General features: G+C 41.3%; 1 protein-coding gene across 1 annotated transcript; it reads left to right on the top strand.

The window, feature by feature from the left end:
* The first annotated feature begins 90 nt into the window (after positions 1 to 90).
* Positions 91 to 18,469, top strand: dhtkd1 (dehydrogenase E1 and transketolase domain containing 1). Its single transcript, XM_006782572.3, has 17 exons — positions 91 to 561; positions 826 to 978; positions 4,372 to 4,583; positions 4,670 to 4,864; positions 5,032 to 5,301; positions 6,108 to 6,279; positions 7,067 to 7,265; positions 9,828 to 10,140; positions 10,230 to 10,314; positions 10,420 to 10,559; positions 10,640 to 10,790; positions 10,888 to 10,994; positions 12,814 to 12,978; positions 13,570 to 13,652; positions 13,813 to 13,979; positions 17,475 to 17,560; positions 17,649 to 18,469. Exons 1-17 carry the CDS (start codon positions 390 to 392, stop codon positions 17,748 to 17,750), a joined length of 2,772 nt encoding a protein of 923 aa, XP_006782635.2. The 5' UTR covers positions 91 to 389; the 3' UTR covers positions 17,751 to 18,469.
* The last annotated feature ends 386 nt before the right edge of the window (positions 18,470 to 18,855 follow it).

Raw genomic sequence — 18,855 nt, 5'->3', positions numbered from 1 at the left:
CAGTTTCAGTTAATTATAATAATCTTGCTCTCCAGTGGTAATTACGATGTTTTAAGAAGTCCCTGAACTCAGCACATACGTCGTCGCTTGGACACCTGTTGCGCTACTTCACTTGCTTCTGAGATTTTAGCCATCTTAAAGACAACATAGCGCTGGCCCGAAATGTAAAAATGTAACCTCGTGTCCTACAGATTCAAACCTTGTGTTTAAGTAAAATTAAATACCATTTACTCGACTTAAATATCGACCAGATAAGCTTCAACCAATCGCCTGCCGATGCGACATCTCCTCCCATTAACGTGTCCCTCCTCCGGGCAGTATGGCTGCCGTCCTGTAGCCTGTTCTCAGATGTGTGCCCCTATCTCATGCGAGACTAAAGACCTGGAAACATGTCGGCCTTGATTTTGCTGAAAAGCTCGCTGAGCAGACTGCCCCAGAGCGTCGCTCGGCAAGTTGTCGGCTGCAGTTATCACACTGAGAGAGGTGTTTACGGATACCGACCCAAGAGGACCGAGCGGGACCAGAAGTGGCAGAGCGAGCGGGTGGCTGCACTAAATCAAGGTCAGTATGGAGTTAAATTACAGTACGGTCCCCTTAAGTTACCGTCGTTTAACATAGAGGCTCGGCAAAGACAGTTGCATTAACGCTTGTTTGTGGGGTTATTTTATTCCGCGGTATTTTTTATACGAGTTTAAATGATATTCTGTTTAGGTGGCCTATCGTTGACTCTGGAAGCTGTTGTAGCTGTTAACTGCTGTGCAGTGAACGCGTCATTTATTTAATGTGAGCTTGCTGTCACGCGTTGTTCTCTTCTCTTGTGTTCAGATCATGCTCTAGCTAGACTGGTGGAGGCATACAGAGCACACGGACACAAGGCTGCTAAAATTAACCCTTTGCTACCCCAAAAGCCTGTTGTTGACAGTGTCCCGGAGATTAGCATGCTGACTGGCACCCTGAGTGGACAACTCAACACCTCAGGTAAAGGAATCCTGCAGAAAGCATGCACCTGAAGTTAGCATACGCACACTTGTTTACCTTTTTAACCTTAGTCTTACAAATGCAGCTGCTTTTAGCTGGTCGGGTCTCTAATGTGGTCACGTGAGTCATCCAAATCTTATTGTAACTTTACAAGAAGCAATGAATTAAAATCAAATTTGCTATATTAGTATACATAAAACGTCCTGATTGATAGTAAGATAATAATATTTGTAAGGGGTTCAAACTGATCACAAACCACCTAAAGGAAATAAAATTATATTCTTCTTATAGTTCAGCGGGACCAGGAATATCAGTGGTCTTCAACCTGAGTCTGATATTTATGTAATGCTAACTAAAGAAGCTCTTGAAAACCAAACATAGCAAACATGCTCAGGGATTTATTCATTTTTGCTTGATATGAAGAAGCAGGGTTTTTAGTGACACAACAATAAGCGGTTTACATATGCACCTAACAGCATAGAAAAGATTACAAGATGATAGTTAGGTATGGTTTGGAGATGGTGGTCTGACAAAGATAGAAGATTGAGCTGCAGGTGGCAGATTTGAAGATATTAAGATTTTTGTTGGCGTGACCTGGATGGACAGAATTGGAAATGAGTGCATTACAGGGACAGCTCAGGTTTAAAGACGAACTTGGTGAGGAAAAGAGGAAGAGCACAGAGAAGATTTGTGGATGGTAGTGAAAGAGAAAATGCAGTGAACCTAAACGAATTACAATTTGTAGAAACATTCTTATTACTAACCAAATCTGAAGCGCAAAGTAAAATTATTTCTAAATTATATAACAGCATCCTGCGGTGTAAAAACGACAGCACTCTGTATATTAAAGCGAAGTGGGAAAAGGAGGGTAATTTGTCAATTACAGAGAAGTGTTGGGCTCACGCATGCAAGATACAGTGGGCTACCACTGGGTCTAATGTTTGGCGTGAATTTTGCTGGAAAAGCATTATGAGATTTTTCATTACCCCTGCTCAACAAAGATATCGAGGAATTGGTGATAAATGTTGGAGATGTGGGGGAGACGGAGCTAACCATTTCCACATCTTTTGGGACTGTAAAGTTATTCGCCAGTATTGGTCTCTAATCCATGATCATTTACAAAATGTTTTTTCATTTGTTTTTCCTTCAACTTTTGAGACCATATTTTTGTGCAATGTACCAGTGGATAAACTGAATTTCAACGACAGAAGACTCCTGTATATCCTTCTGGCCGCAAGTAAAAAGCCTCTTACGAGAAGATGGCTTAAGCCTGAACCACCAACAATAGAAGACTGGATACATTCTGTACAAGAGATCTATACAATGGAAAAAGTGTCATTTTCTCTTAAACTTCAGAGGGATACCTTCTACGGAATATGGTCTAAATGGACAGACTATGTTAAGCATATGAGGTGTGATTTTTGTATATGATGTTACAACCCTGAGTACTACGTAAACCTACCTGCCCTGCTGCCTCCTAACCCTAGTTTTTTTTTTCTTCTTTTCTTTTCTCTTCTTTTTCTGTCTTCTTTATTTTTCAATTATAAGTTAAAATGTGACAGCAAAGAAAGTGTAAAAAGGCAAACTACTGTTATGTTCAACAGCTGTCCCAATAAAAGAGATAATAATAAAAAAAAGAAAGAGAAAATGCAGAGGTTTGGTATTACAGGAGGAAGCTAGGGATGGGGGGAGATAAAGGAAGCAGCTGAATGAAGAAGACGACAGGAGCAAACTTAAATCAAGAGTTGATATTTTACACTGAGAAGTGTTAATCTTTTTATTTAAACTATGAGGGAAAAAATAACACTCACAATGTCATTTCACTCTGAGTTTTTAAGTGTTAATCACGTCCAACTCTCTACTTTTTGCTCTTTAAAAAGTGTTAAACTTATATGGCGTTTGCCTTTCATTATGAAATCCTGCCCATCCCAGTATTTGCTGCACTCCAGTTTTAATGCTTTACTGAGGACTCTGTTCGACACAACTTGTACTTACTTGTTGGCATGTGCCTTTCTTGCGCAACACCTGGTTGATCATCAGTTGTCTCTGAAAGTGAGGAGAAAACAAAACAACACACACCCTTTTATCCATGACTTAATGCTAAAGCATGAACTCTTTAAGGTAGACGCACATAAAGTTGTTTTTATGTTTTGTTATGCAAAATTTGAGTGGTTGCATCTGTTACTGCACCATTATTATGCCTAATTATGAGGTTAAAAAATGAAAAGTTCTCTACAGGCTTATGTAAAGCAGCAAAATTTGATCCATTTCACACAAAACGTTGTGCTTTTTTCTTTTTTCTTTTTTTTTAAACTTTGTGACATGTTGTGCTGTCCAGTCACAACGAGCCATCAGAAGACGTCTACACGGCGCTCATAAAAGGACATGGTCAGCACTAATACTTGGGCAAGGCAGGATGGCTCTTTATTCCAGGCTGTTTACACCTGAGTTGTGTGAACTGAAGCCTCGGTTTCCTGTTCTTATGTGCCAGGAGTGGTGCCCGGTGAGGTCTTCTGCTGCTGTAGCCCACGTGCTTCAAATTTGCAGATGTCGTGGGTTCAGATATGCTCTTCAGTCCTCATCCTTTTCTGACTGTTCCCTTAGCTCAGCAGTTTCTGAACTTCAGCTGGTCGTCTTGCTGTGATGTCACTGGCCTGTTAAATATTTTCATTAACAAGCAGCTGTACCTGTTAAAGCGGCGTGTGAGTGTATATAACCGTTAAAAAAAATCAAATCCCTAAAGGAAACCGTTACAGCAGACATAGTTCCACTTTTACTTACACATTCAGCGTCCTAATCTGTCTTGTGTTGCTTACTTGAAGGACCGTCCTCTTCATCCAGGATAACCATATTATTAGAGCCACACCCTGGAAGGTCTAGATCTGAACTGGTTACAACAACAAGCGCTGGACTGGATAGACCCCATCTGATCACAGGCTTACAGGGCTGGAACGTGACCATGTGACCCACTGCACTCAATCATTATTTCACCCATGTTCTTATGTGCTAGTGATGCGTGTCAATGGATCAGACCAGTCGCAGTATTTCATGGTAACAGCAGCTCGTCGTTACCTCGTTAAGTCTTAGGATTCAATTTGTAAACAGTTGCATTCTGTTATATTTACATTTTATGCAACATTTGAGAATTTCGATTCTTGGTTTAAAAGTGTAAAGTCAGAGTAAAATGATTGCAGGTTAAAGTCCTGGAAAAAACCCTGTAACCCTCATTACTTTCTAGCATGTTTTCTAGCTTCATATCATTTGTGAAATATAAAGTGTATTCATCTGTGAATACAGAACACTAAAAAGTACATATTAGGGCTATTTTTGTTCTGTGACCCTCCCCCACCCTTATAATTCACAGGTAGTTACTCGTTACATGTGATTCTGCAGGTTTGCGGCACTTTGGGAAAGCGCAGGCTTCTGTGGAAGAGGTTCAGGCCTACCTGGAAGACGTCTACTGTGGCCACCTGTCAGTGGAGCCCGGCCAGCTGAGCAGTCTGGATGAGAGGGAGTGGTTCGCTGACCGCTTCGAGGAGCTTAAGAGAGAGAATTTCTCTCCAGAGGAGAGAAGGCAGCTGGCCAGGATCATGCTAGAGTCTCAGGCAGGTTTCAGAAGAGTAATAAAAAAGAATTGTAGCACGTGATCTCAATGACATCCACTTCATAATATTCCTCTTTCAACCTGCAGGAATTCGACCACTTTCTGGCCACCAAGTTTGCTACTGTGAAGCGTTATGGAGGAGAGGGAGCAGAGAGCATGATGGGGTTTTTCTTTGAGCTCTTCCACCAGTCTGCCCACAGTGGAGTCACTGACATTGTGATCGGCATGCCTCACCGAGGCCGACTCAACCTCCTGACAGGCCTGCTCAAGTTCCCACCTGAGGTTTGGATATTTAATCTGACCCGTATACTGCATTTTAGTCACGATCTTCAAGCTTATCTTTAATTTTCTTTAACATCACTGAACAGCTTTTGTTCGCCTTTGCCGCACGACAAACAAAAGCGAGACGGTCTCGGATAACGCTGTGCTTCCCTCATTTTTCTCTCCAGCTTATGTTCCGTAAGATGCGCGGCCTCAGCGAGTTCCCCGACACCTCGCCGGCCATCGGTGACGTCCTCTCCCACCTCACCTCTTCGGTGGAGTTAGATTTCAGAGCCAAACACCCCCTTCATGTCACCATGCTGCCCAACCCATCTCACCTTGAGGCCATCAACCCCGTGGCTCAGGGCAAAACCAGAGCCAGGCAGCAGCTCCGGAAAGAAGGGGACTACTCGCCTGAGGACGACGCCCAACCTGGGGACCAAGTCATCTGTCTGCAGGTAACAAAGCTGCACGCACGTGTGAGGACATATTTTAAAACTTGCTAGAAAAAGTGATGAGTCTGTTAGTGTGGAATTTCATAAACGAACACAAATAGCTCTATTGGAACAAATAAAAAAGCGTTTTACTTCTGTGTGCTAAAAAAGATTCCGTCTCCCTTCCAAAATGCTTAAGAAATCACTGTATGCTTTAATGAATTAATGAAGAACAATTATTACTTTTAATTTGACAATTTTACATTTATTGGCTCTACCTCATGTTAATATTGTGACTTACAGACGTCACAACTTTAACTTGTGCTTATTATATAATGTTATACTAACTAACCAACCAGGAAGCTCATTTTCTTCCTCTTCAAAACTTTTTTTTTTTAAAGGTAAAATGCTTTTTGGAGTCAACTTGAAAGAAAGACAGATGTGAAATGTAAAAGTGAGGTCAGAGGTCAAATGTGACATGATATTTGGTTGCTATAACTATAATGCAATATTTAGAATCCCCATATTCCCTTTCCATAAATGCCTATATGTTGTCAACACAAACACTGGTGGTAAGAATAATAGTTTTAAATAGCTCTGTATAGCATTGCTATCAATTTGACCTTCAGATCATTCGGTTGACCTTGAAGGAGAGGTCAGAGGTCAAATATGACATATTTTAAAACTTTATAATTGTACTTTCTGCATGTTGACTACACACCACACTTGAAAGAATCATAGCTAATCAGGTCAGTATAAAAAAAGCAGGATTTGTTACATGATGTTTGTTTGTACGATGAGACAACTTCTCCTTTCTTCCTTCTCCACAGATTCACGGCGACGGCTCGTTCACTGGTCAAGGCATCGTTCCTGAAACTCTGACCCTTTCAAATCTTCCTCACTACAGAGTGGGTGGGAGCATCCACCTCATCGTGAATAACCAAGTGGGCTACACCACCCCGTCGGAAAGAGGACGATCGTCTTTGTACTGCAGTGATGTTGGTCAGTGAAAGCTTCTCATCAGTATTTCCGTGTACAGAGAGAATACGTTATTTATTTGAAAGCGCTTTGTGTGTATAAAAAAAGACTTTGAGACTAGGCAGACACGAAATAAAAAGCGTGTGAGGAGAGTTGCAGATTAACTAAATATAAACTTTTAAAATGTCACAGCTTCAAAGTTTTTGGAGCTAAAGTATTTAAACCCAGTGTTTCCAAGATCAGTGTCAATTAGAGGTACAGCGAATGTCAAAATGTCCTGTGACCTGACATTGTGTCTACTGTGTTTCAACCAAATCAAATAGCAGGCTTTAGTCAGGCAATCAGTGGGGTGCTGCTTTAGCTCAGTGGGCGAGTGGATGACCCACATGCCACATGGCCACAGAGTTCAGCAGCCCGTATTTGAGTGTGACCTGCGGCCTTTTGCTGCCCTCTGCTCTCTTTCCAACGACCTGCCTATCTTCACTGCTCCACTATCCAATAAAGGAAAAAATGCCCAAAAAGTAATGTTTAAAAAAAAAAAAAACACTTCACATTACGCGATGCTTCATTTGTTTCTATGCAAAAATCCAAAGTAATGGGGCTAAAAATGAGTGTAGCATGCAGCCTGAGGCCTAAGTCAAACAGTTTCATGAGGGTTTTGAATATGGATTATTTCCTGTATGCGTCTAATATGATACATACGGTGAAATAGGATATCTGAGAGGTCTTTTAAATTAGCCAGTGTTAGTGCAGTTTTACTTTGTAAAGCGGTACCTTCATCATGTTGTAATGGGCGACATTTCTTCCACAGGTAAGATAGTGAACTGTGCTGTGATCCATGTAAACGGAGATGATGCCGAGGAGGTGCTGCGAGCCGCTCGGCTGACTGTCGACTACCAGCGGCACTTCAGGAAAGATGTCATCCTGGACCTGATCTGTTACCGTCAGTGGGGCCACAATGAGCTGGACGAGCCTTTTTTCACCAATCCGGCAATGTACAAGATCATCCGGTTAGTTAAAGCTATTGCTTTTACTTAGCAGTTTGATTTGAATTATTCTTGTAGGTGCACTGATGCATTTACATGATGGGTCTACTTGTGTAGGAATGGCTGATGTTTAATGGTGTATTTGGGTAATTGTGGAATTTTTATTTCTGTGTGAAAGGCAAGCATAACTTGAATTGCAGTGTTTCAACTATTAAACCACTACAGTGCTTTGAAAGTATAAAAACTCTGAATTTCAGGACAGTAGAGAATATGCAGTTGCAGTTGCTTCACAACAACAGTCATTTTAGTATGTTGCTTTGGATGTTAAAGACCCTGCAACATTCAAGAGAGAACTGCAACAATTAGCCGAGCCTCTAAAAGCAAGCAATTGGCGACCGTGGCGAGAAAGAACTCTCTTAATAGGAAGCGACCTCCAGCATGACCAGGGAGTGGGAAGCAATACACTGTGACTGGTTAGGAGGATGAGAGGGAAGAGAAGATGGATGAAGAACAACAAAGAGGAGAAATCACTAACTGCCAGAGAGAGATTAAAGTAAATGCAAGAGTGTTGTTTAATCACATGGGGAGTAAAAAAAGGTGCAAGGTTGTTTTTTTTGTTTTTTTTAAGATGCAGTTCTTGGGTTAGTTTTTTTTTTTTTTTTTTATGCCTTTTTTTAAAATAATTTTGCCTCTGTACACCACCTCAATAGATTTTAAATTGGTCGATATGTGATTTAATTCAAGTGGTTTAACAGTTTAGGAATTACAGCCATTATAATAGACAAGTCCCAATTTTGAGAAGCTCACAGTTAATTGGACAAATAAACATCATATTGAACTACTGGGATTAAAATCCTTGGGCATGAGGTGATGTGTTTCCGTCACTGAGATGCTCTGCCGGGCCTTCACTGCAGCTGCTTTCAGTTGCTGTTGTTTGTGGGTCTCCGCCTTCAGTTTTGTCTTCAGTAACTGGAAAACATGCTGTTTGTGCTGAGATCAGGTGACCGACTTGGCTTTTTAAGCATATCCCATTTCTTTGTCTTGAGAAAGTCTTGCTTTCTTTTGCAGTATTCTTTGTGTTATTATCTATTTGCACTGTGGCGTTCTGTCTCATCAGTTTTGCAGCATGTGGTTAAAGCAGACAGTACAGCTGTGTATAATACATAATTCATCCTGCTACTTAATACACAGAAACAGTCCTGTTCGCTGGCGATCATACATGCCCATACCATTACATCATCTCTGTATCCGTCTCTCCTCCTTCATAGTTTCCTCTTCCCATCACTTAAAGGTCCAAAAAAAGTTTTTTTTCCCATCAGTGCAATCTTCTTTTAGATGTTTTCTGGCAAAGTCTAATCAGACCTTGTTGTGTTTGTAACAAGTGTTTTTTCACCTTGTTGTAAACCCTCTGTAATTACATTCATCAAGGCTAGACCTTGACAATTATACGCCTACCTCCGTGTGAGTGTTCTTGACTCGGCTCTGTGCTGCAGAGGGCTGCTTCTTAACCAAGGAAAGAATTATGTCACCATCCGCTTTAGTTGTCTTCAGAGCTTTTAGTGTTTCTGAGCTGGCCAGCATAGCCATTCTTGTTAAGAACAAACCAGGATTTTGATTTGATCACTCCAAAGGTTTTTGCGATCTCTCTCATTGGTTTATTTGCATTTTTCAGCCCGTAATGATAATAATTCACTTACGTCAGCATCTCCTTGAACCTCCTTTAACATCATAAGTCAAGTGGAAAAAATTACAAATTCAATTTGTATACTTTGAATCACTTTCAGATTTTTATTTATTTACTTTGTTATGAGCTAATAAACAGGCCTAACCTGGACAAATAAACATCTTAGTCAACTGCCCAGTTCGTTTTGAGCATCTGAAGGTGGCTGTAATACCCAAACAGTTAATGCAATGCTTTTGTTGAACCCCTTGAATTAAAGCTCGAGTCTGCACCCAGTCCCATCTTGGGCGTCTGATTTAAAATAATTGTTAAGAGATATATTCTAAAACACTTCTTCAGTAGAGAATCAGAGAAGAGAAACACACAGATTTTCTTGCTAGCAAGGGCAGCCTCCTGAGCTCACACACCAAGAGTGAGGCTCAGAGACTAAGCACTGAGGACTGCCCTGGTCTTTTATTTATACTTCTGTGTGTGTGTGTGTGTGTGTGTGTGTGTGTGTGTGTGTGTGTGTGTCAGAGTGTGTGTCAGAGTGTGACCCCATAAACGACTTCCCTTGACCTGCTGGTCTGGAAAGTCCAACAGTTCATCTATATGTAAAAAAGGCACTTAGACTAAAACTGACATAGCTACGTTAATCCTACTGTAAAACAAAGTACAACCTTTCCCATGCTCCTAGGATGTGGGGGTGAACGCCAGAACACCCTTGGAATGTTACAGACCTCCTAGGATGAGACATTCTTTCAATATGTCACCAAATATATGCTTTTAAACACAAATGATTACATGCAGTATTCTACCATATTCAAACTTATATCATTAAAAGATTATACTGACTACTAAGTACAATTTTCCATTGACAAGAATACAGGGTAATAATCAGATCATCTCCTGTTTGCTCCTTGCAGGTCTCGAAAGAGCATCCCAGACGCCTACTCAGACCAGCTGATTTCAGAGGGTCTAATGACAGAAGTTGAGCGTGACGAGATCAAAACCAAATACTACAGCATGCTCAACGACAAGCTGTCCAACATGACCCTGTACAGCCCTCCACCCACCAACCTGCAGGGCCGCTGGGGGGATCTTGTTGAGCCCCAGGCTAGAGTCACCACCTGGGACACTGGTGTCCCCATTCCTCTGCTGCAGTTTGTGGGAGTGAAATCTGTGGATATCCCTGAGCAAATCCAGCTGCACAGCCACCTCGGAAAAACCCACGTACAGGTACCGGGATCTTTTGCTTCTAACCCTTCTGCCGCGTTGCCTTGTCCAAACATCACAGCAGTTAAATTATTTTGCTTTTGTAAACTTAGGCCCGACTGCAGAAACTGGAAGAGGGAACCAAACTAGACTGGTCGACAGCAGAGGCCCTCGCTTTCGGCTCTCTCCTCTGCCAAGGTCTGTCACGTTTTGTCTGGTGTTTTTAGCAGTGAATAAAAATGACTCATTTCCAGTTTGGGAATTCCTGGGGTTTCCTTTAAACTCGAGCTATTCTCACTGCAGGTTTTAATATCCGTATCAGTGGACAGGACGTTGGAAGAGGTACATTCAGTCAGCGGCATGCCATGGTTGTGTGCCAGGACACTAACGACATGTACATCCCTCTGAATCACATCAGCCCCGAGCAGACCGGTTTCCTGGAGGTAATGCCCTCGCAAAGCAGATAAAACCATCAGTGTTAACATGAAAAAGAAAAAAAAAAATTGTGGTGTCTTGTGTTTAGGTGTGTAACAGCCCGCTGTCTGAAGAGGCCGTGCTCGGATTTGAATACGGCATGAGCGTCGCGCAGCCGAAACTCTTGCCCATCTGGGAGGCTCAGTTTGGAGATTTCTTTAACGGAGCGCAGATTGTCTTTGACACCTTCATCTCGGGAGGTGAGCCTCTCACCCCTCTGCTGCATTTTCTAATAAACTTGGTCAAAAAAAAAAAAGAGAGATTATTTCATCAGAGGTGAAACTGTCGTGTTTCCAGGTGAAGCCAAGTGGCTGCTGCAGTGTGGGATGGTGATCCTGCTGCCTCATGGATACGATGGCGCTGGACCTGAACACTCCTCCTGCCGTATGGAGCGCTTCCTCCAGGTCAGTGAGTCAGGACTGTGTCGGTATTTCTAATCTGGAATCGTGTCATATCAGTGTCAATCACTTAATTTCACTATTGTTTATTTAACCTGCTACTTAATATTACAGAAAGACATGACGGTCTTAAAGCTACTTAAGCTCAGATTTGATGGACTAGCCATATGAGGGCCCAGGTGAAGCCTTTTATTCAGGCTGAATGTCTGTGCTCTTCATTACATTATTCCAACCACTCTTTCATTTGTCTACACACAGAACACGTTTTTCCTGACAATTCCTATCAGGAATAACACAGATGTGCAACCAATTCCTTATGCACTGCACCAACAAAATTAAAGAAACACTTGATCCTAACAGTAAAAACAAAGTCAGCATAAACTATCGTGAATCTATTTTACCTGCAGCCATCAGTCCGGAGGGATGAAGAGAGGACAGTGTTACCACTTCAGTTTGCACCAAAGCAGCTGAAATGGATTCAGAATGGTTTATGATTCATAACAGCACAGCGATATCCCTGAAGCTTAACAGACTTTGTGTTATACTGTGATAAACAAGTGCTCTGTCAGTGTATCATAGTAGTGCAGAGCCTGTTCACAGAGATTATGAAACCATTTTGTTAAAGCTACAGTTTAAACATCCCTTAAATGTGTCGTGTACAGGCAAGCAAGATGATTTGAAACGAGGGCAATAATAATATCGTGTGTGGGTGTGTGGGTGTGTGTGTGGAATGAGCAGATTGTGGGTTGCAGTTTTGTTTTGTTTTTTGTGACTCATTCACCAAAATGGGAGAAGTGCTTCAGTGTAGTATGTAGTTGTTCAGGTATCTTTGTGTAATAACTATTTGTTTTTTTAAGTATTAAGTACTGTTTGAGGATTAAGATCAGCCACTCAGGCTAAGGACCTCAAATTCAGCAGTGTACTTACCCCACCAAGTTTGAAATGAATCACACGAACAGCTGCAGAGAGAAGCAAAGTTAGTTGGATATAGGGCAAAGATTTCAGCACATAGTATTCTCTAACCATTACACAACTTCTTTTGCAGTAATAAAAAAATCTTAAACTCTGCTAAAGTCAAAGACATGGGAGAAAGACATCCAACTTCTCTCTTTTGGTTCTGAAACAGTCACGACATGACTATCATTTCAGATCCTGCAGACTCATCAGTTGCTTGACAACACATTAAAAAAACAGCTGAATAGTTTCCATGGAGGTTTAATCTTTTACTTCTGCCAGGAAAGAGATTATCCTTTCTCTCATGCCTTTGTAGAGTTGAACTGTAATAACAAATGCAGTGTCACGCAGAGAGCTTTATCCGCAAATAATACCGTAATTTAAATAGACAAAATGATAACCACATAATGAGAAATAAAGGTTCTATAAGTGAGATTTTAAACATTAACATAGCCCGTAGGACTTTTGATCTAACTGAAAAGCTTGTTGTGTGAAGTTACAGATGGTTTCTTCGGTGCAGAGGAAGGCTGTGTAGTCAGGAGCACATTATGTACAGATTTGATCAATGGCAAATCATCACAGATAATGTTTCTTAATGGGCTGCAAGCAATCAGCAGACAAATTGCTTCGGATTGAGGCTGCTTCTAAAATCATTTCCTCGATAATAGACGCAATTTATTGAACACCAAATTGGAATTTTGCATACTTAACACTTACTTTGTGTCATCTTTGGCAGGTGAGGTATAAAAAAAAAAAATCATTTATATTCACGTTACAGCTTTGCAAGAGTGGAAGCTACTCAAGCTAATGTTTAGTTACGCATTACCTGAAATATAAATGAATGTTAACTTTTCCTCTTTTTGTCTCGCAGATGTGCGACAGTAAGGAGGAGGGTGTGGACGACGATACTGTGAACATGTCAGTGGTCAACCCCACCACCTCTGCTCAGTACTTCCATCTGCTCCGGAGGCAGATGGTTCGAAACTTCCGCAAACCTCTCATTGTTGTGGGACCCAAGACTCTGCTGAGATTTTCCGTGAGTACTTTAGGCTGCGCTCAGTCGGGCTTAAATACGTCAAAAACCGCAGTCGCTAGGGGAAAAATGCAAAAATTTCTGTGATTGTTTTGCAGGTGGTATTTCAAGGTTGCTGGCCATTGCCATGAAATCGACTATTAAAGCCCCAATAACACCAAGATGCAAAATGAAGTTGGTCACAAACAGGTATAAGGTGCTGCACCAGAAAAACCCCAAAACAAAAACTCTGCGTGCACTTTTCAAAGTAAAAGCTGGACCTTTTGAATGGTGTTGGCTGCAGCAGAGTTTCACTACTGCTCGGCGAGTACTTGCTAAGTCTTCGCAGTCTTCCATGAAACTACCAGTCTGCTAGCAACCAAAGCAATCGCAAGGAGGGTTTTTGTGCAGCACCCTCTTTGCAATCAATTTTACCTAGCAACAGCCAGCAGCCTCCAGTAACCACTTGCCAACCAGTTCAGGAATATAATTTTTTCCCTAGCGACCAGTGGTTGCCAGGAAGTCACCAATCGGTCTCTAGGACAGATTTGACACATCCAGCTCCTCAGAAATGCTTCCATCTCGATGCTTGAAGGACATGTTCTGTTTTCCCAGGGGGCCGTGTCCAGTCTGACTGAGATGGCACCAGGAACGTCTTTTAGGCCAGTGCTGGGTGATACTTCTGTGTCAGCAGAAAGGTAGAGCAGACGTTATATTAAATCTGCAGTGTGGGTGTGTGATTGTTTCTGTGTGTTTAAATGAAACTGCAGGAGTTCAGATTTTTGAAAGAACCATAAAAACACATATGTAAGTAGCCCAAACCCTGAGCCCAATCCAGTGTTTTTTCTTTCCACACAGTGTCCAGAAGGTGGTGCTGTGCTCTGGGAAGCACTACTATGCTCTGCTGAAACAGAGGGAGACATCAGCAGCCAACCAGAACACAGCGCTCATCCGCGTGGAGGAGCTGTGTCCGTTCCCTCTGGATGCCCTGCAGCAGGAGCTCAAAAAATACCCCAAAGCCAAAGGTAGCGTGACCGCTCACTAATCTCTGTTTTCCCACCTACATGCCTACTTCATCTTTACTCTCAGCAAACACACCGGCTTTATAGATGGAGGTGCACTAGCAGTTTGCTTTGAGTTGTAGTTGAAGTTTAATCAGATCAGTTTATGAGTTTTGTTTTTCAGAGTAGATTTGTTTGTTTCATTTTAGTTTGTGTTGTTTAAAAATGTTTTGTTTCATTAGTTTTAGTGTTAGGGTGGTGTGGGTGGTGTTTGTGCTCTCAGAGCAGTACAATAATACATTTAAACATTACAAACACTTATGTTCTCAAATCTAAATGTCTTTTTTTCCACCTAACTACAACGGTACTTTATTAATGAGTCAGAATAAGAATCACAAGTTTTCTGTCGTGAAATCTTTTTCCAGTCTCTGCTTGAAATCCATTTCTCAGTAAACTATTTTAAATCAATCTTTTAGAAAATCCAAACGTGTTCTGTGAGTAGATATTGGTTGTAGTTGATTGGTTTCAGTCAGATTATTTGTTGACAGAACAGAAAAAAAACTCAGAATAAGTTCAATTTACTACATTTGCAATCCAGAGGTTTCACTAAACACAAAAATGGTGTATGAATGATTTTTTTCATCAGTGCCACCATGTGGCTGACCGATGTTCTGAGCTGCTGCTGCTGCAGCCTCGCATGTCCATCAGAGAAAGTCTCTCATCTGATTTAGCTTGGTGGAAATCTCATGGAACAGAGATGAGTAGTCGTGCCAGGCCTGTGGTGGCTGCTTGAGCAGGACGGTGCCGGTTCCCACACCGCCAGGATAGTGCAGGCCTTTCTGGATCAGGAGAGTACTCAGACACTTCCTTGGCCTTTTCCTTTAGTCCTGACGTGTTTCTTGCTGAACATGCCTGGGTGGATGCGTTCATCAGAGGCAGCTACAACCAGTGACCATTGCATAGCCAGCTGTTAGCTGCACTCATTCAGGAATGGAGGGTAATTCCGATCCAGACAGGTGACGGCTTGCATCACATCCAGGAGAGGTCATACCTCATACGAAGTGTCTTCTGTATAAGTTATAAACGTTAGTGTTGGGGTTAACCTTTAAGGGTTGGTCTATAAAATCTATTTAACAAACTACTGGGTTTTTTGTTTTTTATTTTTTATTATTATTACATTTAACAGACCACCTGTCATATAATCAAGAAAACAGATACAATTTAGCAATCTGTCAAAAACTTTAGAAGGATGACTTTTTGCCAGACAGAAAAAGGTTACAAAAGCGTGCTGCCGAAGTCTGAGTCAGAGTAATTTAAATGTGATCCAGCTGAAAGCAGAAACGACATTCGACCGTTTAGTTGAAATGCCAGATCATCAAGTATCTGACAAACTCTTACCTACTGCACAGCTGTTGTCTCACAGGTTTCTCTCACTTAATCCTTTACTGTCCCCGTGAGCATCATTCAAGACATGATGGACATGCTTTCCATACACGAGAAAATTTCCTTGCCAACATTGTCTTTTTTTGCTTATTCACACCATCCTTACACATTTAGTTTCACAAAAATGCATTTTCTTAAACAGCAGTACAAATACTACGTGTGTGTTCAACTGGCAAAGTTTAGCTGAGGACTCAGAGTAGATCAAAATCTTGAATTGCTTTTCTGAGCTGGCCTCTGTTATTACCCTGTGCCCACAGCCTTTGAACCTTCAAAGCGGTGAGTGATTTGCATACTTTTTTTAGGTTCCTCTTTTTACTTTTTAGGCACAGACAGCTTTTGTTTTAAAGGCTGTTGTGCTAAATGCAGCTTGTGAGGATAAGAAGACTTCAAACACGGGGCTGAAAATATCTTCACATTTTTGGGGTATAAATCATAGGTTCTGGTCTTACAAAGATCCTGATTATTATTTCAGTAATACAGCAAAGGATAGTCAGAAATATTTGTTCTGTTTTTTAAAAAAAAAGAAAAATTGGTGATTCAGATAATGGTCTTCAGACGGTAACTGAGGGATATGACCAGGAGCTTTTTGACCAAACTGCTCAAATTATGACACATGGCACGTTATGTCTGTGTGCCGTGCCCTTAAACTAACACTCTCTTCCTGCTTCTACAAGAATTGTGAGTATAAGTAGTAGCCAGGAGCTGATAGCTGACAATCAAATGCATCGTGTCCATAAAAGCAGGAGTTCTGTGAGTTTGCTGGTTCAGGTGTGTGTGTGTTAAAACAACGGCAAGGAAGAACGACATCAGCAGTGACCTTAAAGAAAGAATTGCTGCTGCCCATCAATGCAGGAAGGGTTAGAAGACCATTTCCAAACTATTTGAAGCCTATCATTCTACATCTAATGTTTTTCACTATTATTATTTACAAGTGAGCGACATTCAAGATGGTAACCAGTCTTTCTAGGGGTGGACATCCCAACAAATTCACCCCGAGGTCAGACTATGCAGTGCTCAAAGAAACTGCTACATTACAAGAGCTACATGTCAGATTCTGCAGGCCTCAGTATGTTAAATGTTAAAGTTCATGACAGTACAAAAAAAAGACTTAAGAAATATGGTTTATTTGGTGTGTGACCAGGAGAAAGTGTCTTCTCTCGAAAAACCAGAAACGAAAAAAACATGGCACGTTTGCAAAGCTGCGTCTGAGCAAACCACCAGACTTTAGCAACAGTGTCCTTTAGACAGATGAGACAGATAAGGAAATGTGTGACCTTAATGCACAGCACCGCAATTAGATATGAGCACACACATCTCATACCAAGTGTCGAGCACGGTGGTGGAGGAGTGATGATTTGGTTTTGTTTTGCAGCCACAGGAGCTGGGTAGTTTAAGGTCATCGAGTCAACCATGAACTTCTCTGTATACCAAAGTGTTCTAGAGTCAAATGTGAGGCCGTCTGTGTGACGGCTAAAGTTTGACTGAAATTGGGTCGAGCAACAAGACAACGATCCCAAGCAGAGCAACAGATCTACAACAAAAAAGACTGAAAAAGAAAAGAAATCAAATTATTACTACCACCCAGACGAAGTTGTATTTAAATAATTTCAAGACCCGATAAAGACCACATGACATTTCATTCAATCCTGTTAGAACTGAAAGATGGCACATTTTCTTTAGCGAATGACTATATGTTTGTTTATTTATTTATTTTTCTGCACGTATGTTTGTGCATTTGTAAAGTTGGAAGCAAGACCCAGTGAATTTGTTTGTTTTTTTTATTAAAACTGAGAGACGTAATTTAGATTGGCAGTTGTTCTGAATGGTCATTTTTGTGTGTGTGGATGAGAAACAAAGCTCAGGTTTCACTTCAGTTTGCTGTTCTATTGTTCTCCCCAAATACTCTAAAGCAAACTGGTTTCACACTGAGCTGACATTTCACTGAACTGCAAGAGAGGAACTTCAACCAAAGTGCTAACCTACATAAATCTTTAGTGGGAACTCGCCTTTTAAAAACACTGAACAGTGTCCTGTATCGCTGTAGATTATAATCACATTTTAAAAATCCTCTTGCAGAGTTCATTTGGAGCCAGGAGGAGCCTCAGAACATGGGGCCCTGGTCTTTTGTAGCTCCCAGGTTTGAGAAGCAGCTGGCCTGCAAGGTGAGCACAGTTTGAAACAATTCTGTCTACACTGTGAACCTCAGTGAATTATATTACTCGAATTGACTCCCTCCTCTGTCCTTGTCAGCTCCGGTTAGTGGGCCGGCCCGCTCTGCCCGCCCCTGCTGTCGGCATCGGGACCCTTCATCACCAGCAGCAAGAGGCCATCCTCACTGCTACTTTCTCCTAAAACTTAAACAAGGCTGCAAACCAAAACATATCAAGTTTGCAGGCATCGGTACAACATTACATGCTGCATCTGCTGCACTACAGATACGCGGGACCCTTATGTGGCGTGGATGGGTTGTTTTTAAACAAATTGTTCAGTAATGAAGATCAAATCAGAGAAATGTGTGAAAGAGGATAGTGTTAATGATTTTATTTGTTCTCTTGTAGTTCTTAAGTGTTTGTTTTTAATGAAAAGTCTACTTCTGTTCCCTCCTTTCTGTCATTCAGCATGCCTGTATTTAAGGATGGCGGCACTTTAATCGAAGCCTTACAGACGGGCATTTACAAGGTGACTGTGATGGACGCCTGTCAGGGGGAAATCTACAGATTCCGTGTTTCAGGAATCGGAACTGCTTATTCGTCTCGTGCACACAGGCTGCATGAGTTACTGTTTACATCATAAAGTAGTGGGAATGTATTTGTGCATTAACCTTGAAACATGTAAGAATGTGAGTGCTAAACTAGCATTACACTTGAAGATTTGAAAGTCTGTCGTGATCACCAGGAGGAAGTTACCATTGAAACTGCTGAATGTTTATCAGACCAGTTTTATTTCTTATCTTACAAATATGAACTAAAGTTAATTTTTTTAACCATTTTACCAAACTGAAGCTTCAAATCAGAATATTAGCATTAAAGAGTATATTTTAAAATAAATCTGTTTTCATGTTTGTGTGTCTATTTCTTTTTGACCAATAACGTGCTTTGTTCTATAAGAGTAGTCGCTCCTGAAGTTTGTAGCACGAAGCAGGATCCATGCTTTTTCCACTAACTTCCAGTTTAACCCTGGATTTTCTTTTTTTCTTTTTAAAAAGGCAGCTTCACTTGTTACTGAGCTGTGCAGCAGACATAACCTGATCCAGATTACAGCAGGTGAGATTAGTCTTAGATTAGAGATCAACAGGTAGGAAATCGCCACCTACTGACCAATCAGTTCTCTGGGAAATGGTGTCACCATATGGACTGAACTGAATCTTCTTTAGTGCTTTTCTACTCAAAGTGCTTTATACAACTTGCCTCATTCACCCATTCATACAAGCACTTTCTATGCTTAGGTGCTTTCTGTG

The sequence above is a fragment of the Neolamprologus brichardi genome, chromosome 7 (genome assembly GCF_056152115.1).
Source record: "Neolamprologus brichardi isolate AB-2024 chromosome 7, ASM5615211v1, whole genome shotgun sequence".
In the NCBI taxonomy this organism is placed as follows: Eukaryota; Metazoa; Chordata; class Actinopteri; order Cichliformes; family Cichlidae; genus Neolamprologus; species Neolamprologus brichardi.
This window is presented reverse-complemented; position numbering and strand designations above follow the sequence as displayed.